We start from the raw sequence: 24,758 nt of genomic DNA on the forward strand, positions 1-24,758 counted from the left end.
GATGGACAGTAGCATGTACCTTCCCACAAGCGACAGTAGCACCTTTCAATTCGGCAGTAGTAGCTAGTTTCCTACTCAACAGTAGCAGATTGGTTCTAATTAGATAGTAGCAGTTGGTTTCTCAGTCGACATTAGTAGGTACACATGTAGATGTGATATGTTGTAGTGAGAATAAATTTTGAATTGTGTTAGATATAATGGACTAAAGATGGGTAAAAAAGTAAAATATTCTATGATATATGACAACTTACTATCATATTGTCCTTATTTGTAACTTTTGGTCATAAATAATTAAATTATGAGGTGAATTTTTAATTAATTTAAATGTTTTTGGTACTTATTAGTAATTTGTTATTTTAGATTTCTACCATAATACAGTTGGCAACATTAGTTCATAATTTGGCATAATCGTTTTTCTCTCTTGTTTACATATCAAGAAATAAAAATATTAATTGCCACATCAGCACTTAGAATTCATATAAGGCCGAAATTCACTTGACGCTCTCAAGTCTCAAGAGTGTATCCAGAAAAAGAAGAGCAAAGTAGAGAAGGAGGAGAGCTGACACAATTAGCTCGCTCCAAATATTGAGCGGGATTCGAAGGTGAGTTCAATTCTGGAAACCCACTTCAATTCTTATTGGATTTTCGTTTATTGTGATTGTAGAAATTTCCGGGTTCTTGTGTTTCATTGGCTTAGCTTCTGAACTTGAGTATGATACTTTTGTTTCGATTTGGTTCCCAACATAGAAAGTAGATTACAAATTTTACACAGAGCTGTTCAAAATCTCCATGATTTTGTATACTCTTTGCTAGGATTGATTTGTTAAACTCAGGGTTGAAAGTTGGAAGAATGTCTGCATTTGTCTGACCTGGTGTGATCAGTTGTTAATAGTTATAGCATAGTTTCCGGTTTTTGAGTTCCTGTGTTCTGTAAAGTTGTAGAACACATGTCATTGAGTATTTAAGACTTCCCCTTCGCATGAAATTCAATTTGTACAGTAAGTTATGATTCTTCAAAGTTGAAAGTCGGCGGTAGGAATTGTTGGGACCTGCAATACTGTCAGGATGTTTATTTGTTCAAACGTTTTCAGGGTCATCAGATATGATGTGGGCATTTAAAGGTTTTAAAGAATATAAAAAGAAATCATGCCCTCTTTTGAGTTCATGTGAAAAAAAGATTCTTGAGCCATTGGGTAACTGGGTGGCGCTAGCACTATGCATTGAACTTCTACATCATCTTTGTTTGGCACTTCATTTGATCTTAAGCTGGCCTCAAATGTTTGATAATTTTTTGACACAAGATGTTGGGAGCAAACTGAGAAAAAAATAGCAATGTGCTGTCATTAATATGTAAATTGGTGCATGAATACTAACTGTAATGTGTTAAAACATTTATTTTACTTCGCAGCTATGACTTGGAATCCAGTGATGGCCCAACACTTCCAAAAACTTGAGCTCCTTCTTGTACATTGACACTCCTTTACTATCTTCAAACCTGTGTTTACCACCTTAATTTCTAGCCCTAGTAAAAGACAGTTGGAGTCAGAGATGGGGCTCGAAATTGTGGAGCCAAATACTTGCATTAGAGGTTGCTGCCACAGCAATTCAATACCTCTGCATCTTCCACCTTCCTCTTACACTATCCTCAAACCTATTGCTCGAGGGGCAGAGAGTGTTGTATACGAAGCAACTTTGGATGGCAAGAAAGTTGCTGTAAAGAAACCCATCTTGTCTACTTCTGAAGACCTTGATAAGTTTCACAAGGAGTTGCAATTGTTATGTAAATTGCATCATCCTGGATTGGCAAAATTGGTAGCTGCACATGCAAAGCCACCCAACTACATGTATTTCTTTGAATATTTTGGACCTCCCAATTTATCTGAGAAATTACACGTCGAAGAATGGAGTCCGAGTATCAATCAGGTGCTCATGATTGCCATCAACTTGGCATCGGCTTTGCAATATCTGCATAATCTCGGGATTGTCCATAGGGATGTGAAACCGGCAAATATTCTTCTTGACAAAGGTCTTTGTCCACACCTCGCAGACTTTGGTTTGGCGGAATACAAACATGATCTTAAAGGAGTTTCTATTGAGAACTGGAAGTCATTGGGCAAGCCTACTGGTGGTTTCCACAAAAGAAGTATGGTTGGCACCCTAATATATATGGCACCTGAGTTACTGAAGAAGGAAGTCCATACAGAAAAATCAGATGTTTACAGTTTTGGTATTTTAATTAACGAGCTTCTAACTGGTGTTGTTCCATATACTGATCTCCGTGCAGAAGCGCAGGCACACACTGTGTTAGAGATGAACTACACTGAGCAGAAACTTACAGCAGCTGTGGTGTCTGAAGGCTTGCGACCAATTCTTGCTTGTCTTGAATCTGGTGTACCATCAACTTTAGTATCACTGATAGAGAGATGTTGGGATGCAAGTTCCAAAAACAGACCTTCGTTTGATGACTTAGTTGCAGAACTTGGTGCACTTTTGGAACAAAGAAAGAGAACAAAGGAACCTGCTATTGCCTTTGGGGAGGCTTGCAATTCTGTTGGTGATCAGCAAGCAGATGCTGCAAGCAACTTTCATGTTAATCAAGAAGGTGTTGATTGGTATAGCCGAGCAGAAGATTTCACCAAAATAGCTCATACCACTAAATCTGGTACAACAGTCTGGGTCAATGCTTCAAATGATCCCTTGGCATACCGTCCAGTTCTTTCATGGGGTTCCTTTGCTACATGTGGGAGAAGGGAGACCATGGAGGATACACATTTCCTTTTGCCCCGTATGGGTGATGAAGAGGATATCCATTTTTTTGGAATATTTGATGGTCATAGAGGTGCAGCTGCTGCCGAATTTTCTGTTCGAGCTTTGCCAAGATTCTTGCAAGCTGTAACTTCTGTTAGCAGCCCAGCTGATGCTTTAGTGGAAGCATTCATCAAGACAGACATTGCATTTAGAGATGAACTTGATTTTTGTCGTAAATCCAAGAGAGTCATCCAGAAGGATTGGCATCCTGGTTGCACTGCAGCAGCTGCTCTTATTGTTAGAAACAAGCTTTTTGTAGCTAATGCTGGTGATTGCAGGACGATATTGTGTAGGGCTGGCATTCCTGTTCTCCTAAGCAAGGATCATGTTGCAAGCTGTCTTGAGGAGAGAGAGCGGGTTATTAGTGCAGGAGGACAAGTAAAATGGCAAGTCGATGATTGGCGGGTTGGTCCAGCTGCTCTTCAGGTCACTCGTTCTATAGGTGATGATGATCTCAAGCCTGCTGTAACTGCAGAACCTGAGATAACTGAGACTAATCTATCTTCAGAAGATGAGTATTTGGTTATGGCAAGTGATGGACTGTGGGATGTTATGAGCAATGCCGAGATTATAAGCATAATCAAGGACACTGTGAAAGAGCCCGGAATGTGCTCTAAGCGATTGGCAACGGAAGCTGCTGAGCGTGGCAGCAAAGACAACATCACAGTCATTGTTGTTTTCCTTCGTCTTGTATTCACGGCTGAGAGAATTTACTAGATTGGTTGCTTGTTTTCCTACTCAGAAGTGCAGGTTGTATAATACTGAAAAGATTAATAGTACATTCCATCTATTGGATTTTTTTCAAAGATACAAATTCTGGGTCGACATTTGGTTGAAATGTATCAGAAAATAAAGAAGAAGATTTTGTATGTTGTATAATACTGAAAAGATTAATAGTACATTCCATCTATTGGATTTTTTTCAAAGATACAAATTCTGGGTCGACATTTGGTCTGTATGCGATACTTGGAGCAGTTCCGACTCAATACAGGTTCAAAAGCTCTGGAACCTTTTTCCCTGGTATCTATGTCAAGGACTCAAGGCAGGCCGTTGCTAGCATATGAGCAAGGATGGAAATGAAATTTGAGTCTCTAATGTGGTCATTGTGGGGGTCAGCAAATTGAGTGTTCAACGAATAGCAGGTACTTTCTTGGGAAGGTTGATGCTGAAATTAAGCAACGAAACTGCACAGTTTAATGTCTGCAGTTGAGTATTCTCTTCATTTTTCTGTCGCTCTTCAGTCTTCATAAGGAACTGAAGGTGTTTAAGGTACCTTGATGGTGCTCCCACTTTCCCAAAATCATTGTTGTGTATGCTATGGATTAGTGCTTCCTGTAAAGCTGCTATGCAAAAGGATCCAAGGATTGGTCTCGGCCGGTAGTTGATACTGCCGTCTAATTTAGAGGAATTTCATATTCTTGCTCAAGGTCTTCGGTGTTGGCACATAGCCAAGGGTTCTGCTACTTTACTGCCCCGAAAATGCAGTCATTGGGTTTCACAAATATGAAGTCTCTCAAAGACCCGTCTTCCCACGTCAAATCTCCGATTTCAACCGTCCATTCTGAATCCTTGCTCCAGCTTTTGCTATGCAGAACTGGTCAAAGTTCGGAGTTCTTTTGTGTGTAAAAACTTGGTCATGTGAAATCGGGATGCTATAAATACCATGAGCATCTCCAACATCTATTTGTTTCTCCTTGGTTTGGGGAGAAACTGACATTCTTTTTCTCCAACATGTATTCCCTTAAAACTAGATTTCAGAGCAAAGTAGAGAGAAAGAAATATACATTTGTATATCTATAGCAACACTTCAACTCACAAGGTCTTCAATTTAGAAAGTTGGCTATGACGCGATAAGATATCTGAAACATTAACACTGACTTCACTATAAAACACTGCAATATGTAAAACCTCTGTGAACTTCTATTAATATATAATGCAAAATTGCATTTGGACATGTATCATACTATACTGTATCAGTCACAGGGGAGATGACGGCAGAAGGAAAATTCGTCAAGCTATTTATGTACACAAAAATAAGGTTTATACACAATTTCCATTCTACAGGATTTCAATGGCCTGATCACCAGCATTATTCTCTTTACTCTATACTCAGTTGATCACTATTTTCAACTGGCAACTACAAAAGACAGCCTGAGGAGAAGATAGGATCTTCAAAGTGAGATGAACTTTACTACATTTGCCTCTAACTGGGAAGGCAACTGTACACTCATGTGATTTGTGCCGCACAAAGAGAGTAAGATGGTGGATAATTGATAATTCTCTATCCAAGACAATATGGAAGAGATAGGTCACCTTAAATGAAAACTCCATTGAGAACGGATCAATGAACTCAGATGTGGCAGTGTTTCTATTTGTTGAGCCAACATGCTGGATTAACAATACCAGTAAAGGTTCTGTCACAAACTGGTGATCTTTATCTCGGGATGTTATTATATCTGCAATTTCTTGGCCAACAAGAGTTTGCTCCCTACAATGGAGAAACCTTGATATTAACAAGTGTATCCAAGTTGTAAGTGACATAAAATAATTACGGGTAAATACCCCTTCTGACAGACATCAAAAGAAATTCACATTCTATACATATTTATTAGAGTAAATAAATGGATGAATTTCCACATGCTATAAGAACTTACAGCCAAGTTGTTTTCCTGTAAGCTTTCTAGTGACTCAGCAAGCTCCGATTGTTTGGATGCAGTTGCAAGCAGTGCCTGCGTGATTAACTCTTGTATTTAGCACAAAACTATGTAGAGGAAACAAGAAACCTGATAGAACTAAAGTGTCCACGGGTAAGAAGAGGGCTGTCTTACTTTCTTTGTCTTCTGTAGGTCATACTCTATAGATTTTATACGGCTCAAAGATTCACAAAGCATATCTTCTTTCTCTTGAGGAATTTTTGTAGGTTTATTAGTCAGTTCAGTTACCAAACCTTCTAATTGCTTCAGTCTCTGCCACAGTGGGTCAACCTCTATTTCTTGGGAAATCTGCTGTTCCTGGGAACTCGAATGCATAGTTGGCGGCACTTTGCATTGTTCTTTTAAATTGTTTTCTGCATTACATGCAGTGAATATTCTCCCCAGCCTCGGGATTACAACATATATGCATGCTAATATATTGAGTATATAGTGAATGATTAGCTTTGCTGCTTGTGGAATGGATATATTCAACTGCCTTCTTGGAGTTAACATGGTTGAATCACCTGTCAAGAAGTTTAGTAAATGAAAAACGTCATATTCCAATGCCTAAAGGATTATAATAAAAGAGAGATGTGAGACAGAAACAGCAGCAAAATAGAAACACAAGAAACCATTTTTTTACCCTTTCACTACATAGAGTACAGCTATTTTTTTTTTCCATATTCTAGGAAAATGGCAAACAATAACTAAAATCTGTATTGACTCATGCATTCAATGCCAGAAAAATGGTTGTCTCTACAAATGTACCTCTGAAAAACTATTACTATTTTTTTGTTAATGTTATTGCTGTTGTTTATCACCCAAGAATATGAGTTGTAAGACCCTTAATACCACAAAAATGATGCTGTAGACATGTTCAGTTCCCAGGCATAAAAGAATCTAGTAAACCAATATGAGTTGAATAAATTTACAGATAATGATAGATGGACGTACTTGTAGAATTTAAATTACCACTATCCACTCTTCCAGCAGCACTACCTGGTTCAACTGGGTTGCAAATAGATGCAGAGTCACTTGACCTCTCCTGAGACAAACAAACGAAATATAGGAGCATTATTACACATAAATTGATACTTTATCATCTTGAGGGAGTTCCAGCATTTTTTTTTAAGGGACAGAGAAACGCAAGTACAACCTTAGCCTTAATCGCCAACAAAGTCATATTATGCTTAGCTATATATTATGAAAATTAGCTATTAAAGATGTCGTCAGATATAAGATATCCACAAAAAGAGACTTGAGAGTTACATTGTGTAAATGAGACGCTGGTAATTCCATGATGCCAGAGGCACTTGACCTCATATCAGATCCGGACTCTGTAGGTATTATTTCACTTTCTGAGACCTGCGCAGATAACCAGAGTAGTTCGAATATGTGATGCATAATCAGAAGATGATACCGGGTAGAATCCATGATAGACTTTCTTAAAGGCAAGTCAGTGGTAGTATTAGAATTCAAGTCACCTTAGAGGCAAGTAGCTTGACTCCTAAATCATCGCCATCAGAAGAGCCGTTGATTTTCCTGAAGTACATAGCTTCTCCCATATGTACAAGCTGCCAGATAGAAGTGATATGATTAAATGGTGCAGTTTTCTGGCAATAAAAGCCTGTAATACACCTACCTATTTGTTCAAAATATTGATATCTCATGTATTAGTTTTCTGACAGCAATAGTACTCCACTAGAATCATACTTTCATAATTTCTGAATCATTCCAGGGTCCCTTGCCAGACCTAAGGCACCCGCCTTCATTTGGACATGAGCAGTCTCCCCCAAGGAAGTCAGGAAGTTGACTGTTTACATACAAAGTTGTAAAATCAGTTCTAACTTGAACAAAAAGATCCAATTACTTTTCTAGCTATTGCAATCGATTAGTATTAACAGTTGTAGGATGTCCAACCTTGAGTCTACAACTTCTAACAACTTGTGTCGATATCTGTTGCCTAACACCTGCAAAGCAAATGCAAAGAACTTATGAGATATCCATGATGGTATATATGTGGTAGGAAAAAAAAAACCACTCTCGTACATGTATCTTTGAGGTAGTTCTTGGATCAAGAAAGCCTTTTGCTGTATTCCAAAGCAGCTTGAATCCGTTACCAGCATTTACCACAAACATCTGATGCAATGTCTGTGAAGAATGAGATAGTATCAGGAATGAATTCGTAACCTCAGGATAAAGTTATCACTTATCAGTTGCTCCAAATAATTGGGAACTCACCTCAGGATAGTTATCTCCATCTATTTTCTGCATACGCATAACAAGGTCATGTGCAACCTTGCCAAAACTCACCCAATTCTGCATATTAAGAATAAAATGGATATCATGAAAATAATTCTGATCCAGAAGTACAAAAAGATAGTCTTCAAAAGAGAAAGTACAAAAAGAATATGATGCCGAACAAATTATTGCATCTGCAAGTTGAAACATTACCAGCCCCTGAACATCTAGGATAGTTGTTGTAGAATCTATATGTCTTTTGGCTGCAATAGAACATGCTGGGAACTTCTCAGCAAAAGCCTTCTCAAAACCTTGAACATGATATTTTAGAAACCGATCTATTGTGGTGACATTCATTAGCTTGCTAGGTTCAACTTTTCCAAGTCTTTCAAAATATACAGGCCTTCCCTCCCTGTCTACACCATGATAACCATGAGGGTAAAAACGTTGAACCTCTTCACACTCACTGTATACAAAATCCTGAGAATTTATCATCAAATTGACACCACCATTAGAATGAACCGATTTCAGATTAAGTTTCTAATAACATAGGCAATTAAAAGGTTAACTCTCACAGAACTGAAATGCATCAAATTGTTCATCAGAAAATAAAGAGACTATTAAAACACTTACCTTCACAATAGATTCCACTCCAAACTCTTTTCTCCAGTTGAGCATTTCCGCCCACATGTGAAGGGATTTATCCATGTCAAACTTCCTTGCCTTCAAGAATCTGCATAAACAACGTTTGATTACAATTTATTGCAAAATATGACTACATTATTAGAGGAGCATACAACCTTCTTCAACAACAATAAATAAATACAGAGATAGAAGAACCATAACTCCACATACTCTACTATAAACATTCATTCCTGGTCCTTTCCATATGTGACTTGAAAAAAAATTAATTTGATTAAACTTTCCTCTCGATAGACCTTCCAAATAACCTAACCATTTCTACTTTGATGCATTGACTCGAACAGAAGTTAATATCCTCAGTGAAGGTTAGTTGGTAGAGGAGAGTTCACATAATCAACCCAGCTTAGTGAAGCAAGTTCAATTGGTATACGAGACTTTCCGAAAGAAGACTGCATCACTGCTTAAATGGAATGACATATATCCTCATATATTTGTGCTGAATGCCACTAAAGTTTCTACCTTGACTTCAATTTTTTCATACCCATCTACACCAAATCCAATGTGATCCACGAAAGATATATCGGCGATCAAATTCGAGGTTATACAGACGATATCTTGGAATATCAGTGTACATGTCAAACCTTGCATCTAACTATCTAACTAACCACTTCCATTCAAAAAAGAAAAAGAAAAAGAAAAAGCTAAGCCAATAACAGATAATATGGACCAACTTATAGTGTAACAGATCTCATGACACACATGGGATGATCCACTAACCTCAGCATTGTATGATAATCATCATAATATACAGGCAGCATGTTCCTAGCAACCAATGCCTCACGAAACGCAATGACAGCTTCCTCCTCATCGGCATCCCTGACATCATCAACAGATAGCAATGCATACCGACAGTTGGCGACACGCTTGCTGCTGCGCCTTCGAAGCGTATTTGTCAACCTCATGGAAGCATTGGCAGTCCTCTTCTTAAGAGATCTACTGCGAGTCCTCCGCCTCTCGTCCTCGGAGGTTTCAATGTCAAACGTCCTAGACTTGTCATCCTCTCCAAATGAAACCACCTCACCTACAATCATCACCAAACACTGAAAATGAACACCGAAATCGAAAGCAAAGATCTGATTCAACAGTGTATATACAAACAGAGGCATTGAATTTGATCATACCTGGCATTGTAGCTAACCAAAATCACTTCACGGTTTTGAGCTCAAATTTCATCTGGATCAAAATCAACAACAAGAATTAAAAAAAAAAGTGTGGTGGATTGAATGCTTTTATCTCTATGAATTCAATCCTACTCAAAACAAAATGCCAAAAATTAATATCAACGCAAAGTGTCGATGCAACCGACAAAATATAGATCGCAACAGAAAATTCAAAGCCACAGAAAATTCAAAGTCAAAGAATTTACCACGATCAGCAATCGGAACCACTCCGGCGGTGAATTGAGAAGCACATTCACCGGAATCGGCCGTCCGGTTACAGAACTCCGACGCGAATTGAGAATTGAATTCCTTACCTTTCTCTTTTTCTCTCTCTCTCTTTGAAATAACTGAGCAGAGGAGTGAGAGAGAGAAATTGCGCTTTGCTTTTGAGGACTAAACTGACATTTGTGATTTGCTCTGATTATGCTTTCTCTCTCTATAAATTGAGAGAGAGAGCGAGAGGGCGAGTCGTTGTCCGAAGCGTCGTGGTAAAAAAAAGACGACGTAGCGTGCGACGGCCGCATCCGTCGCCGTCAGGCATCACCTTCGTGGCTTCTTCCTTTGGATTTCTTGGGCTTTTATTTTATCTAACTGGGCGCCGTTTGTTAACGGGAGACGGTGGAGGAGGGTAAGGGTATGGTGCGGTGGAGTTTACGCTACGGAAGTTGGGAGTGGCGGTAAATTATCTGAGGAGGCCACGACAAAGTCCAGTTGGCAGAGGAGACGTGGAGGTGGCGTCGGTGAAGAATCGGATGCTGATTCCAAAAAGCTAGTTAGGTGTCACGAACCTAGCCATTCGGCTGTCACATTTTAGTTCATGCGGCGCTCCATTCCCATGGAGTCAATTTTATCCAACGAGGCAATGCACTGGTTTCGCCCTGCCTTGGGCTCATCAGGGGATCGGCTCCATGCCCCGACCAGTGGGTAGGGCGGCCTACTCTCTTTTTCAACGTTAAGTCTCCGACTAGCGATAAGCTCCCCAAACTTAACCAGGTCGGCCTGCCTGAACCCTTAGGAATGAGCATCCATATATCTCTCACACTTCTGATCTTGAAGCAATCTCACATATGCATGAAGCTCATATAACCAACGACGCACACAATAAACACTCCTGAAAACAGGACGTGACATAAGTCTCTCTTTAGTAAAATGGAAGGGCTGCTTCGTGTGAGCCTAGCGGCCTAAGCTATCATCTTCGTTTTTCGGTAGAAGTCACTATTGAGACGCATTCATTTTTCTCTAACCTAGGAGTTGGGGAATTTTCTCATACATATTTTGAGTTTCAATGCAATCATATATGTGTGGTTTTCGAAGCTTAGAAGTTGTTGGTATGACTTTTGAGTAATTTTTGTTAATATTATTTGCATTAGATGTTGTTGTCGTGTACCGTCTTACACATTAGTGCCGTGTATAGATTTTTGAAACTATAAAGACAGAATCTATTCATTTATGTTTACCTTATAGGTTAAAAACATTATATATATATATATATAGTCTCTATCCAGAGTGAAGCTTCACTCTGGAATTACAGAGTGAAGTTCTAATTTTAGCACATTTTTCGGTCAAATTTTTTCACCATAAGCGATTCAATATTTAAGTATGTTATTCAAGATCATCTCTACAAAGTTTCATCCAATTTGACAATGGTTTGAGCTTTCAAAATTGAGATTTACACGAACGGTTCACGTTGACCAGTTTTAATTCATTCAATGATTTAATCTAATTTCAATGCCTTAACGATGCCCGAATTAAGTGAAATTTTGTAGAGATGATCTTGAATAACATACTTAAATATTAAATCGATAAAATCTACGAGTTACAAGAGCGGAATGCATTTAAAAGTACTTAAAAACTCAACATACTTATATGCATACATACACTCGGCCGTTGTTTTTTTTTTAATAAATAAATTTATTGAAATATTTTTCTTCGGCTCAACTAGGGTGGACATTTGTCGATCTCCACACTCGCTAGAATATTTATTTTGAAATTTCTCACTGTGCAAATACCTGGCAATAAGGGAAGTGGCATTATGCCATTATGCTCTCCAAAATTAGATTCTCTGAGGAAGATATATTGTCGATCATGAAGACAAAATCGGCAATGACCATGCATTAGAAACTTCTTAAAATGTCATCATCTGCTTGTTAGTTCTTCGCAAAAATTGTCATTTTGGCTGCCTGGTTGGTATTACTTTCCCTATCCTTGTTTGAGGGTCAAGTTACGTGAACACGAGGTGATCTACAAACAAGGAGAGAATTAAAACTCAATTGACATCAAGGCCTTGTTGGAGAGGGGATATCTCACATCTAAGAAATGACAAATAAAATAGAGATTATAAGTGAGTGGATAATACTCAATTGTATCGAGGCCTTTTGTGATTAAAACCCAACACATGTGAGGTGGCTAAGTTAAGATAGTACAGTTGGTCCACAGGTCACGCTTTGTCACTGTTTAACATGGTATCAGAGCAGGTCCCTCTCCAGTCGCGCTTCCAATCTGTCGTGGCCCGAGTTGGGTGTCACTTTGTCATGGGCCCAAGATGGGTGTCATTATCATGTCATCGGAGGGTTTCCGATTGGATGATCACTAAGTGTCGTTAGTTACTGGACCTTAGTTTATTTCGTCTCAGTATGTGAGATGTTAATCTGTCACGTACAGACCTAAAAATTAGGTTGCACCTGAGGGGGCGTGTTAGAGATGAGAGATCCAACATCTAAGAAGTGGCAAATAAAATAGAGATTATAAGTGGGTGTATAATACTCAATTGTATCGAGACATTTTGTGATTAAAACTCAACACCTGTGAGGTGGCTAAATTGGGACAATATCGGTACAGTTACACGGATCACACTTTATCACTGTTTAACAACCCTCGTACAGTATACTCGATCAAGAATTGCGACATTCCATAAAAAATTAAAAAGAAAAGTTTTCTTCTTGTTTTTCCAGATGGGAAGATCTGGAACTTCTCCCTTTACCTAAACTACATCGATCGGCAGCTCCTCATCATACATTTGTAAATTATTAAACAGCACTAACCAGTATGATAATATATCTATCACATGGAGTCATGGGGAGACAAGAGAACATATATAGCCACGTTTACGTACTATATATGTGTCGTATATGGTCAAGTTAAAACTAGCTACAGTCTACAGAAGACTGTACAGTGCATCATTGTATAATAATCCTTTGTTATTATTATGACATTTAAACCCAAGTGTGCCATATGATTAGACACTAGACCTAAGTGGGAATCACATAGCCCCAAGAATCTGGTTCCATTTTTGTTGGATTCTCAACTTAATTGAGTCAATGGTCGTAGAAGGCCTTGATTTTCAATGCTATACAAATATTAATCTCCTTTTATTACGGGTGCAACGAAATGTTCTTTAGTTTTGTTAGACCAAGCTAGGCTTTAGCCTTTAGGGTTTGTTTATTGGGGGTGGTGATGTTAACTGGTTTCAAGTCTATGCTAGGGTTTGTTCAATTGTTCTCTTCTGGCATTCAAATGAAGTTAGGACAAGTCTTTTTCAACAATGCAGGTAGTTAATGGGAGAAGATGGTAGAGGACTACAGGTGATATATATGTACGTATGTACCCATAAGAGTAATGGTGCCTATAATTTGGGGGGCACTTACTTTGCCTAGGCAGAACCAGGTGGGACAGATCATCACCTTAGGCCACTGTCTGTGATTGTGAAACCATTTTCACTAAATGCAAAAGTCTTAGGCACAATTTATATACAGCAACCCACCGACAGCAAAATTCGAACTATTATTCCTGTACGCCTATATAGTGAGCCTTTATAACTCAATTCCAGACTCGATCGTTTCAACCGTCACCAAGACTTGAAACACCAGCCTCAGATTGTTCATGTACTTTCCGGGACATACACCGGCAATCAATCGGCCGGCCAGGACGGCCTTGGGCTAAAGCAACTAAAACACCAGTTTTGGGCCCCCAATTTTAAAAGTCTTCAAAATTAATCATATACACATAGTAAAAAAAAAACTGGGTCGTAAAACAAGGAGGCTACGTTCTTCTATCCTCTTCAGTTTTATGACTTTCTCTCTTCCTCTGATTCTCTCATCTGTAAAAAAATTGTCGTCACAGCTCCGGGATTTCTCGAAGATTCTCAACAACACCGGCCCTTTGGCCAATCTCTCTCCGGTACGTTACTGGTCTCCAATTTCAATTCTTTTCAATTTTGTATATGCTTTTGTTTGGAGAAAGTATGAAGAAAGATTGGGAATCTGTGGTGTTTGGTAAAGTTGAAGATGTATGTGTGCTTTTCGATACAGATCTGAACTTAGATATTAGATTGATAGATTCCATCAGTGTTTGGATTTCTGGCTCATTTGGTTTTTTCCGAAGTAATCTTTCGGTGAATGGAAAAGAATTCGCCAATCTTTGATTCATATATAATGTAGAAATGTCTAGAACTCTAAATGATTGAATGGATTGTAAGGAAAATAAATTTGCAGGAGATTATTGCGTGCTTGGCTTGATGAAACTTAGTTTTAATTGGCTGCTTTGTTTACAGAGTGTAGTTGTTAGTTATGGTAGCCTTTCCATGTTATTCATATTGCATCTCTTCTTTTGTATACCATATTGTGCTTTCTGGCCGTCAAGAAATTTATATTGTATATACTTCCTAGTTTTTGGAATGAAAAACATGGTGGCGAGGTCATGCTCATGATACAAATTGAACATTATTATCTGTTTTCTATGGTTTTATCAGATTATGACAACAATTTTGTTATATTTTGCAGGATGCTATATGGCTCCAATCAGGAAGTATCCTTCTTGGGCTAAAAAAAAAGATTCAGAGGAGGGACGCACTAAAGAAGGTTCAAGCAAGAACTATTCGACATATAAGTAATTTTTTTTTCAGTCAATTAATGAACAAGCACAAGCTTCTACATATGAGAATGAGAATGTTGAAGCAAGTCAAGGTTTGAATGAGGAACAAGATTTGAACGTGGAACCAGGTTTGAATGAGGAACCAGGTTTGAATGAAGAACCATGTTTGAATGAGGAACCAATCCTTCATCAATCTATTAATGATAGTGGTGAAGGGGATGAACCAGATGTTCCGGTAAATGAGGACGACATGGTTGTTGTTGAAGAGGATCAACAAGATGCTGAATTTACTTTTCCATTCGATGTTGATGATCCTGGAAATTGGGGTGAGATTAAGCAAAATGTCATAAACTTTTTGGTCGAAAGGGGTTCTAAAAGAGAGAATGATTTCACATATCCTGTTGATGACTTGGGGAGACATTTTAGTTCCTCACAATATTTTCGTATCTTTCCTAATGGAAAAAAGCGGAACAAGAGGTGGCTTGTGTACTCGGTTTCCTTGGACAAGGTGTTTTGCTTTTGTTGTAAATTATTCAAGAAAAATCACAACAAGAGTATACTGGGTAAATTTGCAAATGAAGGATTGAATGATTGGAGGAATATCGGTCAAAGGCTTGCTAGTCTTGAAAAAAATGGTCATCACATCAACTGCTTTACTAGTTAGGTCGAATTGGAAACAAGATTGAAAAAGCAGGCCACAATCGATCAAGATGTGGAAGAGCAAATAAAGAAGGAGAAAGAACATTGGCGGCAAGTACTATTGAGGATCCTTGCGATTGTGAAAAGACTTGCAGAAAACAATTTGGCCTTTCGTGGGGATAATGAAAAATTGTATGAGAAGAGAAATGAAATTTTCTTACAAATGATTGAGATGATTGCTGAATTTGATCCGGTGATGCAAGAACATGTTCGACGTGTGTCAAAAAAGAAAACTCATTACCATTACTTGAGTCACAAGATCCAAAATGAAATTATTCAACTACTAGCAAATGAGGTAAATGCTTCCATCATTGCAACAATCAAAGAAGCAATGTACTATTCGGTTATACTTGATTTCACTCCAGATGCGAGTCATGAGGAACAAATGTCTCTTATCATCCGGTGTGTTGATGTTACATCAAGTCCGATTGTGGTAAGAGAGTTTTTTTTACAGTTTCTAAAAGGGGATGATACATCGGGGCTTGGATTGTTTAATGAGCTTAAGAATGCATTGCACAATCATAAACTCAATATTGGTGATATACGAGGACAAGGATATGACAATAGTTCTAATATGAGGGGCAAACACAAAGGTGTGCAGAACAGGCTTCTTGAGGTAAATCCTAGAGCATTATGGCTATGTTTGGTAAAGCTTTTTCCCTCCGGTGATTATAAGCTAAGCTAAGCTAAGAGAAGTGTTTGGTAAATCAGCTTTTCACTTGCTCCTTCTAAAAGCTCTGGGTTTTAAGCTCGAAAAGCAGAAGCTGCCCTTACTCTCCTTTTAGAAGCAGAAGCCGCGGTGCGTACTGTAGCGGAGGACACTGTAGTTTAATGAAATTTTCGTAATACCAATGGGTACCCTCATCTCCTTCAACCAATTACGACGAATTGCCACTGAAAACCTTTCATTCCTTTCACCCAAGCCATTCTCTCTCTCTCTCTCTCTGATTTCTTCATTCCCAAAACCCGCCATTGATGGCTCTATGAAGCTTCCCCGCCACCGCTTCACCCCTCCACAGATCTGCCATGGCCACCGTCCCCTACCTCCTCCTCCTTCCCCTCCTCTCCCTCCTTTCAGTCACCTTCAGCGCCACAGACCCGAACGACCTCGCCATTCTGAACGAGTTCAAGAAAAACATGGCCAACTTGAGTGACTGGTTTCGTTGAAGGATCTTAATTTGAATGGGAATAATGGGAAGGTGTCTGTTATTAATCTGCAGAATCGTAATCTTAATGGTACATTGACTCATTCGGTTGCCAAGTTGGATTCTCTTACTCAGATTAAGGGGAGTGTATTGAATCAAGAGTCTGTGGGATTGTGTTGTATTTCAAGAATCCTTTTAAAATCAGCAGGTATTCAATCACGATTTTAAAAGTTCCTTTAGAATCTTAAGGTATTCAATCATGATTTATAAAAATCATACGAAACCGGGTGGTATTCAAAACTCCAGCGATTTTGAATGATTTATCAGAGGGTTGGTTTCAATTGATTTCAAGGGATTCTAAAGGGCTTGGTATAAATACCAAAGCTTATCAGAAATTACAAGATAAGTGGTCTGATTTCACAAACACAGCGACACTGCAGCTTCATTTCCTCTGCGACTTCTCTCATTTCTTCCACCCAAGGAATTTCCGGCCATCTACGGTCATTTTTGACTGTCTCCAACCGTCATAGATCTCATTCCGTTATTTTCAGGTAAAATCTACTTCACAGATAAGTCTTGTTTGTGTTTTTCGATCTGCCATTGTTTGTAGAACATTCAACTTCATCCTACCAAATGATATTTCTCTCTAATTCGATGGGTCCTCTTCCCTTATGACTTGTATTATGAATTTAAGTCATGGGTGGTATGAAATTTGGATTAATTAACATTTGAGTTCTTGTGGTTACAGATTTGTGGCAAGTTCCGGTATTCGTTAATCTTCTAATAACCTCTCTATCTCAACATCAATTTTTATATGATCAATTCAGTTGGTACTGATAATAGAACATAAAGAAAAATGAAAAGTTTATAAAATGCAATCAAATCTTTCTAATTCAATGTAACAGAATCTGCTAAACTCAACATGGAGTTCAAACAATCTATGGATTCTTCAAATCAATAAGACTCTACGGATTATAAAGAGTCAAACAAAATCAATTAAAATCTAAATTTAATACACCCCCTAAACTTCAGAATAACAATCTGACGGGTACGGTTCCTGCTAATTGGACTAGCTTGAAAGTTGAAAGCGTTGTCGGTGCTAGATCTAACTGGGAACAATATTACCCCTCCATTGCCGAAATTTGTGGACACTGTTAAAGTGGTCGTTTATGGGAATCCTTTGTTTCATGGTAATCCATCTGAGCAGGAATCTGCGCCAGAGAGTGATTCTACATCAACGAGTTTCCGAAAGGCACAGGTTCTAATGGGAATGGGACTCCTGAATCAAACGCATCAAAAGGGCCCAACATAGTTTCGATTGTTGCTCCTGTCACAAGTGTTGCTATTGTTGCTTTGCTTGTTATTCCTTTGTCCATATACTATTGTAAGAAGAGAAGAACTGGCTATTAGGCTCCAAGTTCTCTTGTAATTCACATCTTCATTGAAAAACTTAAATTGACAACAACTTTTAACATCTTCATTGAAGATGTTCTAAGACCTCAAGTAACTGTATTTGTTGTTTTTGTCAATGTATTGAATAGATGTATTCAATATGTATATATCCTACATTATATTCAAGTAGATGTTTTGAATCAATATCATAAATTATTCATTGCTTTTTTTTTCTTGACTATAAATTGTTAGCAATTACTTGTACTTGCTGGTCTAATATGTATATGTTTATTTTCAAATGTCGCATACTAATCATAATGTCTTTAAGAAAGTTAAAAAAAATGATACGGAAATAATATACTTGAGCAAACAATTCATACAAAATTATCTTAAATGTCTAAATTGGTCATTTGATAAATTAAAAGTATAAGCCAGTTTGAGTTTACCAAACACATTGTCATGGCTTCTACTACAAACAACAACTTATAAAAGCCAGTTTACCAAACACTCACCTACTTTACTTATCAGCCACTTATTCTAAAAAATAAGTATAAGCCAGCTTTTTTAATAAGCTCAGCTGTACCAAACACAACCTATATACCCCTTGTGGTTGTCATAGTTTGAATCTTGTTATTTCTGATATGGCTAATTGTGATGACAAAGCTGATTATTTTTTTGGAGTGGTGCAACGATGGCAAGTGTTCAAGGACTATGTGCAAGGTCTTACTCTTAAGCCATTATCTGAAACACGATGGGAAAGTCGTGTTGAATGTGTGAAAGCATTTAGATTCTAAGCTCCCAAAATAAGAGATGCATTAGCTTAATTGGGGAAAATGGTGTTGATTCTAATACAAGGTCTGATGCTCAATGCCTGGCGAAACATGAGATGGAGAATTTTGAGTTCTTATTTGGCATGGTTATTTGGTATGAACTGTTGAATGCTATCAATATTGTGAGTAAACTTCTTCAATCAAAGGACATGCACGTCGATGTTGTTGTTCAGGAATTGACAAAGCTTACATAAACCGAACTGAACCCCCTTTAAGTGGTTCCGTTCCAACGGTTCCATCAGGAACTTAGGACCGATTAATAGCCCTAGTACTGCCATCAACCACGTACTATCAACTGTTTGCTACTTTGCTTGGGTTACCCCATTCACCAGATCTGAACTAATCTTTGTGTAGTGTCAGTAGTAGTGATCTCATGTTTTCACTGGACATATCATGTGCTCCAAGCAAAACGGTTACTGATTTGATCAGCATGCACATTATCAAGAACAAAAACAAATAAAACATCAAATAGTACTATTGCATGCTCAGAAGTATGCCCTCATGTTCACATGTGGAACTGATTGCGAACATAAGGGTGATACCGGCTGCAGGGCCGGCCCTGAGATTTTCGGGGCTCGAAGCGACAAGAAAAATTGGGGCGCCTTGTAAAAAAAAATTGAAACAATACATTTTTTGAACCAACAAAACATAGTAATAAAACTTTCAATAATAATAAAATGTTATAATGTTTGAAACATAAATATAAAAGTTACAAATATCAGTACATTTTACTCAAAAATTGCCCTTCTTGCATTCTTGGAAGTAAAAGTGTCAATTAAGCACGAACACTCAAGTTTTTTCGCCAACTCCTTTTCAATCGATAACATAGCCAAATTATTCAGTCTTTCTTGAGACATAGTTTATCGAATATAAGATTTGATCAACTTTAACTTCGAAAAGCTTCTCTCAACACATGCAACAGTAACATGTATGGTTAACAAAAGTTTGTAAGCAATCCAAGCATTTGGGTAGCAACCATCCATTTGCTTCAAGTAGCTTAACACATCAACTGCTCTTCGTGCTTCTTTTGGTATAGACACTTTCAAATAGCTCAACTCTTCAATTAGTTCAGCCCCAATAATGTCAAATTCATCACCATCCTTGAATAACTTTTCAAGATTCATACAAAAGTTCATCAATATTTCATCATCTGTTGACTTCAACTTCTCCCACTTGAATAAAAGCCCAAAATCTTCTTCATATTTCTTAAACTGTTCAAATCTATTTTGAAGTGAAGAAAGTGTTTGATCAATAATATAATAGGAGTAACCAACCTTAAATGATTCAAGAGCAGCTTGTGTCACCTCTTTATTGTCACTGTCGTTTTCGTCAAAATGCTTATTCTTCTTAATGAGTCTCTTTTCACGAAATTCAGCTGCAATTTCCGTCTCACTTACAATTTCTTTAACTCTGATCAAGGCCTTATCAAATCCATTTTCTCTATAGTTCTGCACATAAAATATGTTATTTTCGTTCGGTTCAGTTCGGTTTCACTTATCAAAATATACTAGGAACCGTTGGATCAAGTCAAAGTTAATATTGGCCTTTAAATGTTTGTGTAATTAGTGCAATTGCTACGAGACCTTCGTCACCGCCTCCAGACTCACTCTGAGTCTATTCGTTCCCAAAAGGCCAAAAGCCAAATCTTCAATTGAGATTTGAGGGTTTGAACCCGTCAATTTGAGATCAAGGTGAATCTTCACGATTTCTTCAATTCATTCCCAACCTATCCTGTTTTTCAATTTATTCCCAAACTTCTTTGATTCTTCAGCCACTCGCTGGGTGGTCAAGGAGTATAGTTGATGACATCGCTGACGGTGGTGGCGGGCGAGACTGATTGGGATTTTGATAAGGGCTTGGGTCTGATTCCACCGTCCCTTGAGGCTTCTTTAGGTCGATTAAGTGTTTTTCTATTACTGCAACTACAATCCATTCGATTGCAATATGGCACTTACTTCCTAATTTGTATTGACTGGGTTTCGTTTACGATTTCATCAGGGTGTGCTTTTGTCGATGCAATGGTAGAAGAAGTAAATGAAGGGTGAGAAGATGCGAAATCATTCGGAGTTTTTGATCTTGATTAGGCACGACAGTCTACTTTCAAGAAAGGTGAAGCAACTTGAGTTTATGTCATTCTGATCTTGTTTGGCGTTCTTTGTCTGCAACTGGAGAACTACTGAACTAGGAGATTGTTTGATTGTTCATGGTCCTTTTGTTATAGTTTTAATCTCTACAGAATCTGACGGAACTAAAGACATAACAAAAAAACGTTTAGGAACCGGAACCGAACCATTCTATACGGTTTGGTTCTTACACGGTTCCTACTCTCAATTATAGAACCCGAACCATTTAAGGGACATGGTTCGGTTCTTGGTTCCTATAATTTTGGGTGCTTTTGGAACCGTCAGCCCTAGTTGATGCCCCATCTGTTAATTGGCAAGCCTAGTTTGGAGTAGAAAATGAGACCAATTTCTCTAAGGGGTACGGTTGTGTAAGTCTACAACTACAAGAACAGTCACGGTCCATATATAATCTTCACCAGAAAAGGTGAAAGAAGTCCATTTCTAGACAAATGTGGTAGCGTGCAGCATGCAGGGGATCAAGGGGATCAAGGGAGGACCATGTCAGCAGGCATTTGGCTATAACATCATAATAGAATTTGCTTTAATTATTTAGCAAAAGCGTGATCTGTTGAGCATGTAATTAATTAAAAAAATTAAGAAATTAACTAAGACATCATGTATACCCTACAAATTAAACCACATCTTGGCTTCTATTAATCTACGCAATCAGTACGAGTCGCTAACGAATCAATCTTTTCTTCATCATCAGCCTTATAATCCAACAAACAGGTCCAGCAGCAGTTCAATAATGCTTATGTAAAAACACTATCACGTACATAATAGCTTAATTAATTAGGTAGACATGCACGTACGTAATTCTTTGCTAGGACTGGTTATCGATCCGGTTATGAGTTTTGATAACGTCCTCCGTGAAAATGCATGGTGTGTGTGTGTGTTCAGTTTGTGTGTAAGGGTGGTGGATGACTTCAGTCTATAACCAGAAGTGGTATCGCTGGTGGTCACCGGTGATAGTTGAGCACCATAGAAGAAACGATCCGTGCTCGCATCAGAATTAACACCGGCATGATGTCAAAACCATTTGATTGTATCTAAACCCTATTGGAATAGCCTCTTTGATATAAAATTGGACAGAAGAAAAATAAAAAACCTCACCGATCAGGTTCTGGAAATCTATGTACCTAGGATGCAAGGCTTACTAAATAAATAGTCATGATTTTACATGAATTGTAAAGTCTTGTTTCCTCTCAGCTGCTTCGATCCTTCTTCGCCATCAACCACCATCCATGTAATCCAGCAATCTACTTCACTTATGATCAACATCACTACATCAGCTCTGTCTCCAATCCCTTCACATCATCCTCTTTCAGATATATCGAGTACGTACGTGACTCCGCTCCGCTCCTATTTACAGTTGTATCTACTATCTACTGAACTACTTTATTTTTAACTGTGAACTATCTCATCCGAATTTTCAGTACGAAAAGCTAATGGAACATTACAGGTACAGGTAGGCATGTTAGCTGGGGGTTCAAGCATGCTAGTTTCAGCGGTGTCTCCATTCTTCACTATGAATGCAGCTCCCATACCTAACGTCAAGTGTCTCTCCATATGACAATGCCAAAACCAAACACCTGAGAAAAAAAAATAGACATGTTTCTATTCATGCAATGTTAACTAATTTTTTAATGAGCAATTTGTGATCGAGGAAGACATACGTACATACCAGGATTATTTGCTATGAATCTGATCGTCAACCATCCATTTTTGGGAACTCCAAATGTAGTGACATGAGGAGGATCAAACAAATTAAACCCTCTTGGGTAGGTATCATTGTCATAATTTCCAAGACCATATCCAACCACATAGAACTTGTGTCCATGTATGTGCATTGGGTGATTCACAGAACCTCCTTGCACATCAGTCCCTTGAAAGACAATCTCAACTGACTCATTGTAACTTAACACCTTCACCTTAGTCCCTCGTAATGTTAACACGGTATCTTTCGAGTAAGTTTTGTCTGTAAAATTATAATAAGTAGGCGGTTGGTCTGGAAAATCTGTCGAGTAAACCCCACTTATGTTCCTTCATCGTCAATAATCAGTGTCCAGATTAGTTTGAGGTTAATTAGTACATGTTAACTTTATGTTACTATGGATAAACTAGAACCTAGCATCGATCTACTTTTATAAATCAATAGGATCGCTCGTAAGATATGCAATTTCATCAAATGCTAAATTAGAGAGAAGTTTTAGAGATTCAGCAATTAATGTTTAATATGATATCTTACTTCTATGGTTCACCAGTTGTCTATAGCTAGCAAAGAGAAGATACTCAATATAGGGGAAGAGTTCGGGAAAACCTGTAATAAGCTTGCAATAGGTCTGTACTCCTCGGGTTCACCCAGCTGATATTATTTACGCTTGTAGCAATTGGTATTTCTATGCTCTGGTGGGACATTTATTGGATATTTAGGGGAGGCTAAGCTCTTAATTCGGTAAGTGAAGTTCAATGCTGCTACAAAGTCCTTGGACATGGGAAGGGTGTGGGGAAAGAGAGGAGATGTTGTATTAGTATAGTTGGCATTATATTCCAAGATTGCGGTAACAATGACATGGCCGGATTCAGAAACTTTGGCATTATCACTAGAGAACTGTCTACCAGCCATGTAATAGCGCCCAAGAACCTGATCTGCTTTGAGTAAAACATCCATAGTTTGTCCAGGGCTTATGAGTATGTAGGTTGTGTATATAGGTTTGATATAAGATCCGTCTAGCCCACCAACAGTGACGCTGCGCTGAGCAACTGCAAAGAAAATGGTAGAATCGATGTTTGCATTGACGATACGAAGAAGATAGGTCTTGCCATAATCCACCTTTCGGCGATATGTTGTGTCTGCAATATATATGATATTAACATTTGAGCTAGCTATATATTATCAATCAAATTAACCAAACAGTCGAGCAATAGTTGTTGTGTTAGCAAATTTGCATACCCTTGGAGCATGGAAAAAGATCCCCCGGCTGGCCATTTATGGTGTACGCGTCAGAACGGGGTAAAGATGTGCCTTCTTCCATAGCCTCGTCAAGCCTTTCTTTTAAATCTCCCGAGTACCAGGATGCTAATATGCAAGGATTAACATGTCATACATTATCAAATTGCAAAAAGAATAATCAAGAAGAGAACAAACTAATCTCAGGTTTCATACATAATATAATGGCATCTTCTTCGTAGGGTTGAGGAAATGGATATGTGCTTCCCAAAGTAGGCAAGATGACTATGGTACCATGAACGCTAGCTCGCGTCCAGTCACTATGAGCATGCCACCATACGGTTCCTTCTTCTGTAGACAACAAGACCTCATATGTGAAATTAGTCCCTGGTTGGATTGGACACTGTGTTATACTGTTATATACTCGGGACCATCTGACCATGGATTTCTTAATTGCATTATCCCATGCCTGCAACATTTGAAGTGTCATTTACGTTCAAAAGCATGTTAAAATGCATATATACGTGTACTGTACCGTTTGTACGTATTGAAAAGAGGTATATCTGTGAATGATTACCAGTGAATAGTGAGACCATAATATCCATGATTATGAACATTAACATAAACCGTGTCCCCTTTATGAACACGTATCTCCGGGCCGGGGAAATTGTCGTTTACAACAATCATGCTCTTTGTCTCGCACAACCGAGTGAAGTTTTTCTCCCTCACCTAAATAATTAGAAATTATACAAGGGCAAGTTCAAACTGATCATGATCAATTATAATCCATCACATTTCAAAATAGAACAGCACATAGAATTCGATAATTTAAGTGGAAAGGAAGTAAGCACTTACTATGAAATCGTAGAAATGTCTTCGGCTTGAACAAGAGAGTTCACCAAGAACTGCAGGACAAGAATAATATCAAGTAGAATAGCCGCCCTTTTGTTTAGGGTTTTCATAATCGTTCTTAATTTACTTCGCCTCAGAAATAGTCTAGTCTACGGTGAAGCACATTCGAGGGATTCGAGTCTGGTTCAGAATTCCGACGGGAAGTAATATAACTAAGCACCCAACAGAGAGAGAGAGAGAGAGAGAGAGAGAGAGAGAGAGAGAGAGAGAGAGAGTATATGTAAGTCGTGTTTT

The 24,758-nt window shown here is 38.3% G+C and overlaps 2 protein-coding genes, 1 long non-coding RNA gene and 1 pseudogene across 3 annotated transcripts; 2 read left to right on the forward strand and 2 right to left on the reverse strand.

Annotated features, from left to right (window-relative positions):
- The first annotated feature begins 484 nt into the window (after nucleotides 1–484).
- On the forward strand, nucleotides 485–3,707 carry LOC126782878 (protein kinase and PP2C-like domain-containing protein). The gene is made up of 2 exons (XM_050508217.1): nucleotides 485–602; nucleotides 1,409–3,707. Exon 2 carries the CDS (start codon nucleotides 1,549–1,551, stop codon nucleotides 3,523–3,525), a length of 1,977 nt encoding a protein of 658 aa, XP_050364174.1. The 5' UTR covers nucleotides 485–602; nucleotides 1,409–1,548; the 3' UTR covers nucleotides 3,526–3,707.
- Nucleotides 3,708–4,804: 1,097 nt separating this feature from the next.
- On the reverse strand, nucleotides 4,805–10,012 carry LOC126785211 (phosphatidylinositol/phosphatidylcholine transfer protein SFH9). Its single transcript, XM_050510831.1, has 15 exons — nucleotides 9,811–10,012; nucleotides 9,566–9,617; nucleotides 9,162–9,465; nucleotides 8,376–8,475; nucleotides 7,956–8,222; nucleotides 7,743–7,820; nucleotides 7,551–7,652; nucleotides 7,422–7,471; nucleotides 7,215–7,314; nucleotides 6,986–7,075; nucleotides 6,771–6,866; nucleotides 6,456–6,546; nucleotides 5,637–6,025; nucleotides 5,463–5,537; nucleotides 4,805–5,296 (listed from the first exon to the last, which is right to left on the reverse strand). Exons 2-15 carry the CDS (start codon nucleotides 9,570–9,572, stop codon nucleotides 5,243–5,245), a joined length of 1,803 nt encoding a protein of 600 aa, XP_050366788.1. The 5' UTR covers nucleotides 9,573–9,617; nucleotides 9,811–10,012; the 3' UTR covers nucleotides 4,805–5,242.
- Nucleotides 10,013–20,130: 10,118 nt separating this feature from the next.
- Nucleotides 20,131–22,259, forward strand: LOC126781996 (uncharacterized). Its single transcript, XR_007670727.1, has 5 exons — nucleotides 20,131–20,230; nucleotides 20,311–20,432; nucleotides 20,538–20,648; nucleotides 21,872–21,999; nucleotides 22,125–22,259. It is a non-coding gene; the product is annotated as an uncharacterized LOC126781996 (long non-coding RNA).
- On the reverse strand, nucleotides 21,994–24,649 carry LOC126781995 (laccase-15-like; annotated as a pseudogene).
- Between the last annotated feature and the right edge of the window lie 109 nt (nucleotides 24,650–24,758).

The sequence above is a fragment of the Argentina anserina genome, chromosome 2 (genome assembly GCF_933775445.1).
Source record: "Argentina anserina chromosome 2, drPotAnse1.1, whole genome shotgun sequence".
In the NCBI taxonomy this organism is placed as follows: domain Eukaryota; kingdom Viridiplantae; phylum Streptophyta; class Magnoliopsida; order Rosales; family Rosaceae; genus Argentina; species Argentina anserina.

Excerpts from the sequence above, each read along its gene's own strand:
- LOC126782878 (XM_050508217.1), top strand. The coding sequence starts at position 1,549 with ATGGGGCTCGAAATTGTGGAGCCAAATACTTGCATTAGAGGTTGCTGC.
- LOC126785211 (XM_050510831.1), bottom strand. Across the intron at positions 8,223-8,375 it reads GAGTGGAATCTATTGTGAAG|GATTTTGTATACAGTGAGTG; the intron begins GTAAGTGTTTTA and ends ATAAATTCTCAG. Across the intron at positions 7,653-7,742 it reads ATGGAGATAACTATCCTGAG|ACATTGCATCAGATGTTTGT; the intron begins GTGAGTTCCCAA and ends CATTCTTCACAG.